At 46.4% G+C, this 16,156-nt stretch overlaps 1 protein-coding gene across 1 annotated transcript in view; it reads right to left on the bottom strand.

Moving 5' to 3' along the window:
• Positions 1-8,522, bottom strand: part of SPNS3 (SPNS lysolipid transporter 3, sphingosine-1-phosphate (putative)) — a 33,914-nt gene extending 25,392 nt beyond the window's left edge. The window contains exons 1-3 of the mRNA XM_081173027.1: positions 8,457-8,522; positions 5,224-5,462; positions 2,403-2,812 (exon numbers count right to left, since the gene is read on the bottom strand). Coding sequence (XP_081029153.1) covers positions 2,403-2,589 — 187 coding nt within the window. The 5' untranslated portion in view covers positions 2,590-2,812; positions 5,224-5,462; positions 8,457-8,522. The remainder of the gene's footprint in view (positions 1-2,402; positions 2,813-5,223; positions 5,463-8,456) is intronic.
• Positions 8,523-16,156: the final 7,634 nt, after the last annotated feature.

Raw genomic sequence — 16,156 nt, 5'->3', positions numbered from 1 at the left:
CTGTAATTTTACTGGTGTTAGCTGCCCTGAGCCCAGCTCTGGCCGGGGGGGGGCAGGGTATAAATCAAATTATTATTATTATTATTATTATTATTATTATTATTATTATTATTATTATTATTTGCTTGCAGAGAAGCAGGGATCACCCATCTCACTTTGCTTTTACTTGAGCTCTTATGAAGCTTACCTTAATCTGTCGATAACCTAACAGGGGAAACCCTCTGAGAATCTGTGCCCTGCTCTTCGTTGACATTTAGATGGAAGATGCTATACAACCAAAGGGTGGAAAAGGAAAGGAGCCTGCCTTTCCATTTTGCAGAACTGGCAAGCCCAAAAAAGCATTGATTCTTTGTTGGGGACATCAGAGGCTGTGAACTTTGGGTTTAAAAATGCAAGCCCCTTGGATATGGGGGCAGTGGGCAGGACTCTGGAAATCCAGGACAAAACCTGGAGGCCAACAGGTGTTGTCTGGCATGTCATACCGAACGGGAACTGTGGCTGCGTACGACTATGCCTTGAATGCACATTGGAAGCACATTTCCCTCTCAAAGAATTCTGGGCTTGTGGTTTACCCCTCACAGAGCTCCAGCTCTTATCATTTTGTTGCATTTTAAAAACATAAGAAGAACCTCCGCTAGATCAGGCCAGTGACCCCATCTAGGACACACGTACCTACGGGACCGCCTCTCCTGGTGTGCCCCGTGGAGGACCTTAAGGACAACATTTTGGAGGTCCCAAGTCGCAAGGTGGTGAGATTGGTCTCAACTAGGGCCAGGGCCTTTTCAGTACTGGCCCCGACTTGGTGGAACGCTCTGTCACAAGAGACTAGGGCCCTGCGGGACTTGACATCTTTCTGCAGGGCCTGCAAGACAGAGCTGTTCCACCTGGCCTTTGGTTTGGACTCAGTCTGACCTTTATGTTTCCCTCCCCTTAGGGTTTTGATCTATGGGCTACTTTTAAAATGAGGCTGCATTTTAAATTGCATTTTAAACTGTATTTTAAATTGGTTTTTGGTTTTTTCCCCTATCTGAGCCGGGGAGGGCGGGGTATAAATAATTTTTTTTATTTTTTTTATTTTTTTATTTTTATTTTTATTTTTTTTTATTTTATTATTATTATTATTATTATTATTATTATTATTATTATGTCCACCATCCTGTTCTCACTGTGGCCAACCAGATTCCTGTGGTAAACCCACAAGCAGGATTCGAAAAGAAGAGCCCCTCTCCCCTCCTGTGGTTTCCTGCAATGAGTATTCAGAAGCATGGCTGCCTCCAGCTGTGGGAGCAGAGCCATTGTGGCTCATAGATGTCTTATCCTCCATTAATCCTCTTTTAAAGCCACCAGGCTGGTGGCCCTCGCCGCATGAAGAAGTGCTTTCTTTCAACACTCAGCTTCGCTCGACGCCCACAAGTTCCCATGTGTATGGTGTAAGGGAGAAAAACCTTCCTCTTTCCACTCTCTCCATGCCAGGCGTAATTATCTAAACGTCGATCATGTCGCCTCTCGCTTGCCTTCTCTCTAAACTAAATAGTCCAATACGCTGTCACATTTCCTTGTGGGGGAGTCTGATACCCTCCAACGTTTCTCTGACGAAAATAGGAACATCCTAGTCCATCATCGTCACCTTCATCACCATCATCATTTTATTATTTATACCCTGCCCATCAGCCTGGGTTGCCCCAGCCACTCTAGGCGGCTTCCAAAATACGTAAAAACATAATAAAACTACACAGATATTCTTCCAAAGGTTGTATAGTTGCTAATCTCCTTGGCTCAGGCGGTCGCATAACTCCATACCCTCCAACATTTCTGCGATGAAAATAGGGACATCCTAAGGAAAAGTGGGACATTCTGGGATCAATTCAGAAACTGGAACAGCTTCTGTAAATCCAGGACTGTCCCTGGAAAATAAGGACACTTGGAGGGTCTGGAGTCTGTTAAAAAATAGTGCTGTTAAAAAATATTATTATTATTATTATTATTATTATTATTATTATTATTATTATTATTATTATTATTATTATTATTATTATTATTTCAACTTATACACCACCCTATATCTGGAGGTCTCAGAGAGGTTCACAAGACCACAACATATAAAATCAAACCAAAAGCAGTAAACCAGTAACAACCCCCCCCAAAAGCCATATTCTAAAAATGTGTTGGATGTCAATAAGATCAACCAAAGGCCTGGTTAAAAAGGAACGTTTTTGCCTGGCACCTAAAGGTGTGTAATGAAGGCGCCAGGTGAGCTTCACTGGGGACAGCATTCCACAGACGGGGAGCCACTGCAAAGAAGGCCCCGTTCTCATGTTGCCACTCTCCGGACCTCTTGAAAAGCAGTATTAACACAGCTATCTTTCAGGGAATGGACCCCAGAAAGAGGGGAGTCATCTTACCTGGGACAAGAAACCAGTCCATGTAATTCACCAGGTTAAGGTAGCACAGCACTGCAATGACGATGTAAGACCTTCTGGCCGGGGGACTCCTCGCTCCCTGGTCGTCTTCGCCGAATTCAATGACTCCGTAACCCTTCAAGGCTATGGGAGACTGAGGTGGCAGTCCCGGGGCCACCAGCTCATTCATGGCCCTGGACCAACTCTGCTAATCAAAGGACAGGCAAGATGTGAAGCCGATTCCGAGCTCCTTCATTATGAGGAACTTCACTCTGCACGGTCATTTCCTGCAAACGAAAGCCACTCGTAAAGCCAGCCACAAAAGCTCTGAGCTTCCCCCTCTCGAGAAGGTTGCACATTTGCAGAGAAAAGCCAGGTCTCTTCTCCCACACGACAGCAGGAAACCACTTGACCTTGTAAGGCAAGGAGAGAGAGAAATGTGTGCAAGATTAATTTAAGACACTCCTTTTTTCGACTGGGAGTCCACCTCCATGGTGCGACCAAAGGTGGCAGAGAAATTTGATCCGGTTTTCAAACGCCACCTACCGTGTTTTTTCGCGTATAAGACTAGGTTTTCCCCCTTAAAATTAATGTCAAAAATTAGGGGGCGTCTGATACATGGATACATTCCCCCATTTTCTTAAATCTGAGTCCCCCAAAATAGGGGGCATTTTAGACATGGGGCATCTTACAGACAAAAAACGATAATTTGAAGCCCCCCAAACAATAAATGAACCTGCTTTAAATGTATACTGCAGATGGAGCCATAAAGCTGAAAAGGCCCTCAGATGCCATCTAGTCCACCCCCTGCCAGTGCAGGACATTTGCTGCTTCAGCATCCCTGAGAAGTGCCCATTTTAAAACCCCTGCTTTAAAACTTCTAACAAATGGAGGGGCCACCTCCTTCCAAGGGGGTCTGTCCCACTGCCAACAGCTTGTGACAGCAGGGAGTTTTTCCTGATGTTTCGACAAAATTTCAACCCTTTTTTAAATAAAAAAATGCCTGTGTTGATATGTGTCTATGAAAATCCATCTTTTTCTTTGACAAGCGGACAAAATGAAAGCAGTCTTCATCTTCACTGATGGACTCGTAATTTAGGAAGCCAAATGCCAGTTTTCTGTCTACAGAAAGCCGCTGTCCTAACCTGGAATTTAACCCAGAATAAACTCTTATATTCCATTCGTTTCGACAGGACTTAAGCATGCATCAATGTGCTTAGCCTTGCAGTAGCATAAGACAATTAAAGGTGTTGTTTTTTTAAAAAAAATAAAAAGCTGCTTTTCAATCAAATATATTCATCCCACGAAAACAAAAACGTGAACCTATATGAAGTTTGGTATGCTTATGTCTGGGAATTAATTTTGATGGAAAAGTTAAGGGAAAGAAAACAACGTGAGAAACTACATAACTTTTACATAACGTGGTCCTCCTTTATTACATATGCATCAAAGAAAGAACATGCATTTAAACCACCTAAGACACATGGGAGCATGTGGAATGATATTTTTTAAACCAACAACTGTAGAAATAAATTTTCATTTGATTAGATTACTAATGTAATTACCTAGACGTAGTTGGGACTGGTTTTTTTGGGGGGGGGTTAGGGGAAAACTGTATTTTATTGCTTGTATTTGATTATATGTTGTTCTCATATTCAACTAATAAAATAGTCCCCCCCCCCAAAAAAAAAGAATGCAAAAAAAGTAAGAAAAGTTATGCTGGATCAGGCCAATGTCCTAGTCCAGCATCCTGTTCTCACAGTGGCCAGCCAGATGCCTGTGGGAAGCCCAGAAGCAGGATTCGAACTCAAGAGCCCTCTCCCCTCCTGCGGTTTCCAGCAATTGGTATTCAAAATCACTGTTGCCTCTGACTAAGGAGGCGAAGCATTGCCATCCTCCAGGAATTTGTCTAATCCTCTTTTAAAGCTATCCAAGTTGACGGCATCACTGCCTCCTGAGGAAGTGAGTTCCACAGTTTAACTTGTGCCTCTTAGGGGAACAATGTGGGGCAGACTGCTCTGAATCAGCTTCGGCTTGTAGCTGCTTAATGCCCAAAACTGCAGGCGAGGAGAGCGCAGGAGGGAAGGTCTGTGAAGCAAGCTTCCTGACTCAAACTGCCAAAAAGATTGGCTAACAGGTAGGGCTGTTGCTGCTTCCCCAGTGATGGAAATGCCAAACTGGAAGTTAGAGAAGATCTGAAGGAGTGTCTCCGCCTCCATCGTTCTGCCCGGACACTGAGGTCCAGCGCCGAGGGCCTTCTGACTGTTCCCTCACTGCGAGAAGCCAAGTTACAGGGAACCAGGCAGAGGGCCTTCTCAGTAGTGGCGCCCGCCCTGTGGAACGCCCTCCCACCAGATGTCAAAGAGAAAAACAACTACAGTGGTACCTTGGGTTAAGTACTTAATTCGTTCCAGAGGTCCGTTCTTAACCTGAAACTGTTCTTAACCTGAAGCACCACTTTAGCTAATGGGGCCTCCCGCTGCCGCTGTGCCACCAGAGCACGGTTTCTGTTCTCATCCTGAAGCAAAGTACTTAACCTGAAGCACTATTTCTGGGTTAGCAGAGTCTGAAACCTGAAGCGTATGTAACCTGAAGCGTATGTAACCCGAAGTACCACTGTACCAGACTTTTAGAAGACATCTGAAGGCAGCCCTGTTTAGGGAAGCTTTTAACGTTTGATGCATTACTGTATTTTAATATTTTGTTGAAAGCCGCCCAGAGTGGCTGGGGAAGCCCAGCCAGATGAGCGGGGTATAAATAATAAATAATATATTATAATTATAATCTGCAAAGACACAACACTATTTATCGGTTCTGCCCCCACCTGTTCATGCTAAGGACTGGCACCGTTTGATGACGTCAGGTGTGCTGGATCCAGCCGATATGCCATGACTTGTCATTCAGTGGGGTGGGGCGGGGTTCACTCTGGGTGCAGCTAAGTCTGAATAGTTCTTTGGGTCTGCTGGAATGCCACAGGGAGAGTGCTGTGGGAAGGCGGTATTTGGATACTCCACCAATGGTTCAGAATGTAAAGAGGAAACTGAGGAGAGATAAGATAGCCATCTTCAAATATCGAAAGGGCTGTCAGTGTGGTGTAGTGGTTAAGAGCGGTAGTCTCGTAATCTGGGGAACCGGGTTCGCGTCTCCGCTCCTCCACATGCAGCTGCTGGGTGACCTTGGGCCAGTCACACTTCTCTGAAGTCTCTCAGCCCCACTCACCTCACAGAGTGTTTGTTGTGGGGGAGGAAGGGAAAGGAGAATGTTAGCCGCTTTGAGACTCCTTCAGGTAGTGATAAAGTGGGATATCAAATCCAAACTCACATGGAGGAGGGAGCAAGCTTGTTTCCTCCTGCTTCAGAGGGTAGGATCCAAACCAATGTGTTCAAGTTACAAGAAAGGAGATTCCAACAAAATGCCAGGAAGAACTTTCTGACGATGAGAGCTGTTCAACGGTGGAACGGGCTCCTTCGGGAGGTGGTGGACTCTCCTTCCTTGAAGGTTTCTAAGCAGACGTTGGGTGGCCATCTGTCATGGATGCGTCAGTTGAGATTCCTGCATTGCAGGGGGTTAGACTAGATCAGGCATAGGCAAACTCTGGCCCTCCAGATGTTTAGAACTACAATTCCCATCATCCTTGACCACTGGTCCTGTTAGCTAGGGATGATGGGAATTGTAGTCCCAAACATCTGGAGGGCCGGAGTTCGTCTATGCCTGAACCAGATGACTGTTGTGGTCCCTTCCAATTCCATGATTCGGTGAGACTACTTGATATTTGGTTTTTAAATGCTTTTACAGTAAATTAGTACATCCATTCTTCATTATCCTTCTACAGTACATCATTCGACTTCCCAGCACCTCGCAGCATTAACACTCCAAGAGGTTCTTGCTTCTCCTGTGGCCACAGTATTGGATTCCAGCAGAAATCAGCCATGGCTCTCTGTCCCTCCTATCTGCAATCGTTTTTGAGTCCATTATACAACAGGCCACCAGGTGTCACTAGATTGTTCTGAGGAGAAGAAGAAAAGTCTCTTGTATCCTTTAAAAAACAAAACCCCGGTGCAGTCTACAAATACATGTGATTTAAAACTATTTGGGCACGGTATGCACCTTTATTCCTCTGCTCCCCAGCTTTACATTGTATTAAACCAGAAATTTAGGAACAAATACGTAAAAAGTTCAAAAAAATACTATGACATCTTAGGGACTAGCGGAATGAGAATTCCATAAGGTATCACTGCTAAGTACTGCTTTCATCAGACGTGTGGCTCACAAAGGTGGTGGAGGTGGAGGAAATCCCCTAATATTATCTGCTCTGTTTTCATTACCATAACTCTAAAACTCTGAATATTCACCAACCGTGTGAAGCATTGTCAACATTTGCATGCAACTGACAGTTTCCTCATTTTGCATACCGGGTGTTGGCTGGGATCCCACGCAGAAGCACATAAAAGCCACAGTAAGTGGAAGTGATGTGAAATTTCAGGCTCCTCAGTCATACACGGCTGGGACTGGTTCCCAACAGCCCTTGCATAACAACCACTGCCCAAAGTGGCAATCCTGCAATACTGAACAGGCTTAACCACATATTTCTGGAAAACCCATCTAGACTGGAGCAGTCTTGCGGGTATATTCTGCAGCACATCACTGACCCAATAATGATGCATTAGTGGAGATTTTTTTACTGCACCATCCACGTATCATTCTGAGCTTTTAGTTGCTCTGTGATGCTTCCCAAATATTAGGCCAAATTCACACCATATGTATACCATGATACCACTATAAACATCCATGTTGTTGTTGTTTAGTCATTTAGTCGTGTCTGACTCTTCGTGACTCCATGGACCAGAGCATGCCAGGCACTCCTAATAAACATCCATGGCTAACCCAAAAGAATTCTGGGAGCTGTCGTTTGTGATACGTTGGTGCTGAGCATTGTTAGGGCACCCCATATTGCTCTCACTGAGCTACAATTTCCGGGGTGGTTTTACAATCAATTCCCATTCGAAGGGAGCTCTGGAAAATGCAGTTCTCCGAGGAAGATTATAGGGCTTCCCTAACACGTTGTGTGGCGCTGTGGGTTAAACCATAGAGCCTTGGACTTGCCGATCAGAAGGTCGGCGGTTCAAATCCCCATGACAGGATGAGCTCCCTTTGCTCGGTCCCTGCTCCTGCCAACCTAGCAGTTTGAAAGCATGAAGTGCAAGTAGATAAATAGGTACCGCTCCGGCGGGAAGGTAAACAGCATTTCCATGCACTGCTCTGGTTCTCCAGAAGCAGCTTAGCCCTGCTGGCCACATGACCCGGAAGCTGTACGCTGGCTCCCTCGGCCAATAAAGTGAGATGAGTGCCGCAACCCCAGAGCCGTCCCCGACTGGACCTAATGGTCAGGGGTCCCTTTACCTTTACCTTTAACAACTCTCTGCACCTTTTAACAAAGCACAGCTCCCAGGATGTGGTGGGGGAAGCCAGGACCATTTAAAGTGGTTTCATCATGCTTTAAATGTACAGTGCAAAAGTGACATTATTGCCATTGCGGGAACACTCTTGCGTTATTGTACAACAAAAGTAGGACCAAAAAAAACCCCCAACCCTGGGAGATTCAGGGTGTGAAAAGTGACCAGATTTCAGCAGGAAGCTACAGGACAGGCGCTGACTGGAATTTTGAACTCTGGTCTCCTAGGTCCTTGTCCAACACTCAAACCTCCGCACCTGTCTCTTGGTGCGGGTTGGCCCCACTTGTATCTGCTATCCAAACATGCAAGCTGAATATCGACTGAGCTCATCTGTGACACATTGTCAGTATCCACAAAAGCAAGCAGCATGCACTGATGTTTCTGCCCCCCTTCTGCCCCCCCCATCCTGTTTCTGGTGAGCTGGCTGCAGAACCTCCAGTGACTTCGCTGCTACATCCCTGCTCCCAAACGTTTCTCTCCAAACCTCGCCCAAGCCTGCAGGGAAAGGTCTAACACCGTATCATCAAGCATTGAATCACCTTTAGGCAAGCCTCCCCCCCTCCCCCGATGAACCGCCAGTGCTCCATTAAAGAAACATGTTTACCTTCTAGCTACAGCGAGATTTAGTTATTTACCCACATGCCACAATAGCATTCCGTCCAACGCCATTGTGTAACATGATGGCTGATTCCATAACCTTGAAAGGGATTTCCAGATTCTGTTGCAATGTCAATATGAGAGTTTCCTCCCCGCAATGATAAAACCGCCTCTTGTTTATTCTCTCCACTCCACGGCGAAAGATGGGTCATAAGATAGAAATGTTCCAAGCTCCTCAAGGCTAAACTAATCATTAAGAGGAGAAGACAGAGAATTAGTGTCTAGAGGAGGAATACAGTGGTACCTTGGTTCTCAAATGCCTTGGTTCTCAAACTCCAAAAACCCAGAAGTAAGTGTTCCAGTTTTTGAACGTTTTTTCAGAAGCCGAACATTTGATACAGCTGTCAGCTATTGTTTCCTGGGCACCTGCACCAGTCAGAAGCTGTGCCTTGGTTTTTGAACGTTTTGGAAGTCAAATGGACTTCTGGAACAGATTAAGTTTGGCGCTTTTGTTTTTGCTATTTATTTTACGTTTTTTGTGGGTTTTTTTGGTTAATTTGTTTTTGTGACTGTGTGGAACCCAGTTCAGCTACTGACTGATTGATTGTGTGACTGCAGAAATGGATAAAAGCCCCCCCCCCCATCCAAACAATGACAATCATCAGTGCAGGTAAAAAAAAATTTAATCTTAATTTTTTTCATCTACAATACTGTCTTATTTATTTTATAGTACAGTACATTGATTATTGCTTTCATTTTATGGATCAGTGGTCTCATTAGATAGTAAAACCCATGTTAAATTGCTGTTTTAGGGGTTGTTTTTAAAAGTCTGGAACAAATTAATTCATTTTGCATTACTTTCTATGGGAAAGCGTGCCTTGGTTTTGGAACGCTTTGGTTTTGGGATGGACTTCTGGAACGGATTAAGTTTGAGAACCAAGGTACCACTGTACAGTCTTTTCCTACCTGCCAGCTTAATCTACACATGTCAGTGAGCAGCACCAAAAGATGCACATTTTTCAGTCCCACGGTCCGGCGACAGTCAGTTGGGTCCCACCAGAGCACGGGACCAAAAGGCATGTGTTTTTGTGTACCGTGCTCTCACCTTCTGCTTGCGTATCGTCCCCTTCTCTTCCGCCCCCTAGAAGTGGCACTGTCTTCTGGAAGTACAGCAGAGATGTGCGGGCAAAGGGAGGCAGGCAAAGGTGCGTAAAGGTCCATCAGTGGGATGATGTGGGCAGAGTGGGGAGCCCCAAGGGAGGGAGGGGGGAGCTGAGAGCTGAAAGAGGGGGCTGAGTGAGATGGGCAGGGGCTCCATCAGGGTCATGTCCCAACTTGCTTCACTGGGGCATGGGAGAATACGGTCTGCCAATAAAGATATTGTGTCTTCTGTTTTGTGTCTTCTGTTTTGAATGCCTGCTGAAAGCCTTCCTACTCCATCAGGCAATTCAGAACACATCTGTCCATAATAGTTACCTGATATCAGAAAAACCAAAAGTATAGGACTAGGTGGTGAAGCTTTCTTTTAATTAAGTCCAGTTGCAAAGCAAGCTGGCTCCCCATTTCTCACCCCGCTTAACCAAGAATCGGACAACAGACTGAGAAGTAAGTTTAAAGAATTATTTACTTACAGTCATGTGTTAGTTCTCAGCAGCAGCAGCAGTAAAATAAATGCAGGCAAAAGACTTCTGTCTACAGTATAGGCAGCCTCAGGTATATGCCTGATGCTGGAGCAGTTGGATCTGCGTGTGCTCCCATTGCTGGTGGTGGAAGAGAAAAAAGAGAGCGGGAAGGAACAGGAAATACTACTTCCATTCTTCCTGCCCAAGAGAGGAGGGAAAATCACATCACATAAAGACCTCTCTAGCAATTACATTTCTGGGTCTGCCTATCAGCAATGTGGCTCTGTGGTCTTCTCCATTCCCATGCTAACTTGCAAGAATATGCATTGTCAGATTTGACTGCAAAGTTCCCACGTCAGTCGCAGGGGTGTGTGTTGGACCTTCCTAATTCCTAAAAGCCTTGAGGCCCTGAGTATATCCATACCCTCTGTGGGGTCCTGGTTGAAGCCTCCATAATACAGTGGTACCTCAGGTTAAGTACTTAATTCGTTCCGGAGGTCCATTCTTAACCTGAATCTGTTCTTAACCTGAAGCACCACTTTAGCTAATGGGGCCTCCTGCTGCTGCCGCGCCGCTGGAGCATGATTTCTGTTCTCATCCCGAAGCAAAGTTCTTAACCTGAGGTACTATTTCTGGGTTGGCAGAGTCTGTAACCTGAAGCGTATGTAACCCGAGGTATCACTGTAGGTGGATCTGAATGGGGTCTCGTGATGATTACATACAGATCCCTGTGTTTTTGACACCTTACAGGATAACAGGGGTTTCTCTCTCTCTCTCTCTCTCTCTCTCTCTCTCTCTCTCTCTCTCTTTCTCTCTCTTATTTTTACTAGTTTCAAGCTCTTCCCACCCACCCACCTACCCACCCAAAACCAGGATCCCACAGCTGTTATCAAGATGAGGGGTGCAGCGTGACCAAAAGCAGAGAGTTCGCTTGTGTGGGAAAAGAGAGAAACTGACTTGTCACTCGTAAGCTGTCTCTCTTCTTTCCATCTGCCAGACAGCAAACAATCCCAAATGTTCAACAAGATGGAAAGTACAAACGGGTAACTATGCCTAGGATGATGGTTTGCAGGTAGTGGCGTTCCCCAGATGCAGACCGCATGGCCAGGGCACGGGGTCTTCATTTCCAAGCACAATTCAAAGTGTTGGTGCTGACCTTTAAAGCCCTAAACGGCCTCTCCACCCCCATCGTTCTGCCCGGACTCTGAGGTCCAGCGCCGAGGGCCTTCTAGCGGTTCCCTCACTGCGAGAAGCCAAGTTACAGGGAACCAGGCAGAGGGCCTTCTCGGTAGTGGCGCCTTCCCTGTGGAATACCCTCCCACCAGATGTCAAAGAGAACAACAACTACCAGACTTTTAGAAGACATCTGAAGGCAGCCCTGTTTAAGGAAGCTTTCAGTGTTTGATGTATTGCAGTATTTTAATATTTTTTTGGGAGCCGCCCAGAGTGGCTGGGGAAGCCCAACCAGATGGGCAGGGTATAAATAATAAATTATTATTATTATTATTATTATTATTATTATTATTATTCATTCCTGATGTCAGGTGTGACTCTCGGATTGCGCTGGGCAAGTTCTGAAGGGGCTGTTGCTTTGGGGAGAGCAGGTGCTTTGTGTACAGAAGGTTTTTGCCTCCTTAGTAGCTCCGTGGAAAAGAACAGCAGGGAGCGAGGCTTGAAAAGAGCTGTGCTTGACTTCTTGGGCAACTGCTGCCAGTCAGAACAGATACTTCAGGGTCAAGAGGCGCTGCTGCTGAAACCTTCCTGAAAGGAGCAGGAACTGTTCAAGAGCTAGGCCATTGGAAATAAATGGCACCTTATAAGAACACAGGAAACTGCCTGGTATTGAGTCGGGAGGAAGAACGCACAGCGATATGGTTCCTTGGCAACGGGGCATCAACAACAAGAAGTCAATTTTCAGGCCTTGGGTCTTTTTGTTGTTTACGCAATACCGTACTGCGTGATTCAGATCCGTATCGTCTACACTGACAGGCAGAACTCTTGAAGGTTTCAAGCAGCTACCATATTTTTCACTCTATAAGACGCACCAGACCATAAGACGCACCTAGTTTTTGGAGGAGGAAAACAAGGAAAAAAATATTCTGAATCTCAGAAGCCAGAACAACAAGAGGGATCGCTGCACAGCGAAAGCAGTGATCCCTCTTGCTGTTCTGGCTTCTGGGATAGCTGCACAGCCTGCATTCGCTCCATAAGACTCACACACATTTCCCCTTACTTTTTAGGAGGGAAAAAGTGAGTCTTATAGAGCAAAAAAATACGGTACTCTCTCCCAGCCCTGCCTAGAGATACCAGGGATTGAACCTGGGACCCTCTGCATGCAAAGCAGATGCTCTGCCCACTGAGCTACGCCCCTTCCCCAGTGAATCCTGTGTGTTACTTATGCCTTGTGTGAGCAATACTTTCTTTTGTCTCATGGAACCTTCGCTCATTTATTTCAACAGGTAACCTTGAATTCTAATCTTGGTGGAGTTTCTAGGCTGGAGGAGACAATTGCTTTAAAAAGGGGGGGATTGAAGACAGATGTGATTTTTAAAAAACTCGCAGTGGTTAACAAGCTCAGATCCTTTCTGGCATCAAAATTTATATGTCAGATGCACACTCTTTCTTCCAAGTTCTGTTCCACCTAATTCTTCCTCCACTTTTTGCTGCTGTGTTTAATTAAAGGTAGCTTTACCTGTTTATATGTTCACCATTCAGCTTATTTCCCCCTGCTTCTAAACAAGGAAACTTGGTTTGGGGCAGGGGGAAGTTGGAAAATAGCTCTAGGGATTGTAGAGAGATTTTGATGATGAGATGGAGACTAGCCAGTCAGTGCTATCCACCTCCAGTAATTGCTGCAACATTGTACATGTCTTTGTTTTCAAAGTACAGCACAGAGAAAAAATATTGAATGCGATGAGGCTGTGCAGCCCAAGGCCAGCCCTATCATGAGTCACATTGGGGCGCTTATCTTGGGCAGTGGTTTGGAAAGGCAGCGTGATAAGATGCACATTCACTGCTGCCTTCCCACAGCCCACCAGAACTAGTGTTCCCCCTTTCCAGCTGCTCCAATGCCACTCAAACTCTTGTTTCTGGAAGCAGTCCGCCTGGGCGCTTTGGCAAAGTTGCAGCTGCAGGTCATGCAGGTTGCATGGCACCCCAAAATGCACATTTTTAGGTGCTGTGCAAGACTGCTGCCCCCCAAAAGTACAGTGATCTTGTGTGGGGGGCCCCAATGCTTATTTTGGTCCCATGCCCCCAAAAAGTACAGCCTGAAATCATACAAGACCGCAGTGGCCATTTTGGCTGCTGTCCCCTTGTGAGGAAAAACAGGGTGTTCTGTTTTTTTCTGGGGCAGTTGACAGATATGGCAATCCACAGAGTGGCTTAGCAGCCAAGCAGAGAACTCTTGGAACATCTTATGTTACCGTATTTTTCGTCCCATAGGACGCACCGGCCCATAGGACGCACCTAGTTTTTTGGGGGGAAATAAAGGGGGAAAATTTCCTTTATTTCCTCCCCCCAAACCAGGTCAGGGAATCCAAACCAGGTCGGGGAACAGCGGGATGGTGGCGCTGCGCCTCCCCGCTGTCCCCCAAGCTTGTGGAGCAGCCCAATGTCTGCCCGAAGCGCGGGGCGCTCTGCTTCAGCGCACCCCGCGCTCCGTGCAGCAGACTGCGGATGTTTTCCCGAAGCGCTGGGCGCTCTGCTTCCAGCGCGCCCCACGCTCCGGGAAGCAGGCTGCTGTCCGCAGCCTAGGGAGCCCTGCGGGAACTCCCGCGGGCTCCCCAGGCTTGCTGATAACTTATTGAAACCTGGAGAGCGAGAGGGGTCAGTGCGCACCGACCCCTCTCGCTCGCCAAGCTTCAGCGAAAGCCTGCATTTGCCCCATAGGACGCACACAGATTTCCCCTTCATTTTTGGAGGGGGAAAAGTGTGTCCTATAGGGCCAAAAATATGGTAAATCTTAAACGCTGGTCCAGGCAGGAAGGGGAGGCAGCTTCCTATCCTCAAAAGGACCATCCAATCAGCTGCAAACAGGAAGAAGCACTTGCTCCCAATAAGGCCAATCGAGCCCAGAAGGTTGTACATCCATCCAATGCATTCATACCTCAATCCAGGGATGTACCACAGAGCAACCCCAGGTTCCCCCAGAAAAGGCTGGCGGGGGGGGGGGGGAAGAGAGGCACGAGAATTGCTGCTTTGAACCCACTTGCAAAAATATGAGTAAATAAGCCAGTAATGATTCGAGAGAGCCGGTGGTGACAGTAATAGCCCTCTTTTGTTTTTAAATGATGCTTGTTTTCCCCAGGCTTCTCACTCACAGCAGAAAAGAGACTCACTCCCAATTACAGTCTCCAAAGGTTGCACAGTGTTCCAAGCAAGGAGTTGGTGGAATTGCTGTGAAGTTTGGTTTGGTGCTCAGAAATTAAAGGCACAGCAGCTCTTGAGGTTATGTCTCCACCGGAGAAATTTAGGGTGATATATTGCATCTTAAAAAGCAGAGACATCACCTTGCCAACAAAGGTCCATATAGTTAAAGGTATGGTTTTCCCAGTAGTGATGTATGGAAGTGAGAGCTGGATCATAAAGAAGGCTGATCACCGAAGAATTGATGCTTTTGAATTATGGTGCTGGAGGAGACTCTAAAGAGTCCCATGGACTGCAAGAAGATCAAACGCGTCCATTCTTAAGGAAATTAGCCCTGAGTGCTCACTGGAAGAACAGATCCTAAAGCTGAGGCTCCAATACTTTGGCCACCTCATGAGAAGAGAAGACTCCCTGGAAAAGACCCTGGTGTTGGGAAAGATGGGGGGTACAAGGAGAAGGGGACGACAGAGGACGAGATGGTTGGATAGTGTTCGCGAAGCTACCAGCATGAGTCTGACCAAACTGCGGGAGGCAGTGGAAGACAGGAGTGCCTGGCGTGCTCTGGTCCATGGGGTCACGAAGAGTTGGACACGACTAAACAACAACAACAACAATACCTTTATTGTCAATGTACAACCTGTGTACAATGAAATATGCTTCTAGATCAGAGACTCTCCAGATGCTGGACTGCCACCAGCCCCAGGCAGCATCACCAGTTGTCAGGGATGATGGATGTTGGTACTTCAACAGCATCTGAAGGATCACAGGTGTTTCTGGTGCAGAATACACTGGCAAAGCAGAACCCTACCTCACCCCAGCAGCTTAGCTTTTGACAGGTGGGTGGGATCAACTACCTACCAGCCACCTGACACCAGAATGACATCAGAGGATTGACAGGTGAGATACCTGGTCCACCTGCCAAAATTGGCCCATGGGGTGGGGGAGATAAAACCTGGGCCCATGGGGCCAAAAATATCACTTACCCCTGACCTAGTACATTTCTCCGATGAAAATAGGGGCATCCTATTCTGCATCAGGAAGATTCTCCCCCATTTGATCTTGCCGTACACATAGACATCTTACACACATAGACATCTGTCACCTTGAACCAATTACAACCTCTCTGCCTAAGCTACCTCAGAGGAACGTTATAAAGAAAAAAATATGCAAGGGACATGATAATGTACAATGCCGTCAACAGATAAAGGGAACAAAATAAAAAGGACCCCTGGACAGTTAAGTCTACTCAAAGGCGACTATGGGGTTGTGGCGTTCATCTTGCTTTCAGGCCAAGGAAGCTGGCATTTGTCCACAGACAACTTTCCAGGTGATGAGGCCAGCATGACAAAACCGCCTCTGGCACAACGGAAACCAAAGCGCATGGAAATGCTGTTTATCTTCCTGCCGCAGCAGTACCTATTTATCTACTTGCACTGGCATGCTTTTGAACTGCTAGGCTAGCAGGAGCTGGAACAGAGCAACGGGAGTTCACCCTATCAAGGGGATTCGAACTGCTGACCTTCTGATCAGCAAGCCCAAGAGGCTCAGTGGTTTAGATCACAGCACCACCCTCTCCCTCTGAATTTTAGGTGCCTTGAGTTGCAGTCAGGAAAAAAAGGGGGGAAATAACAAGAACAACATGCACAATAACAACAACCGCGAGAATGATCAGGAACATACCAGAGAGTAGATCCTATTGAACTCAGTGGGGCTTAGT

The sequence above is a fragment of the Podarcis bocagei genome, assembly GCF_964188305.1.
Source record: "Podarcis bocagei genome assembly, chromosome: 15".
NCBI lineage: Eukaryota > Metazoa > Chordata > Lepidosauria > Squamata > Lacertidae > Podarcis > Podarcis bocagei.
This window is presented reverse-complemented; position numbering and strand designations above follow the sequence as displayed.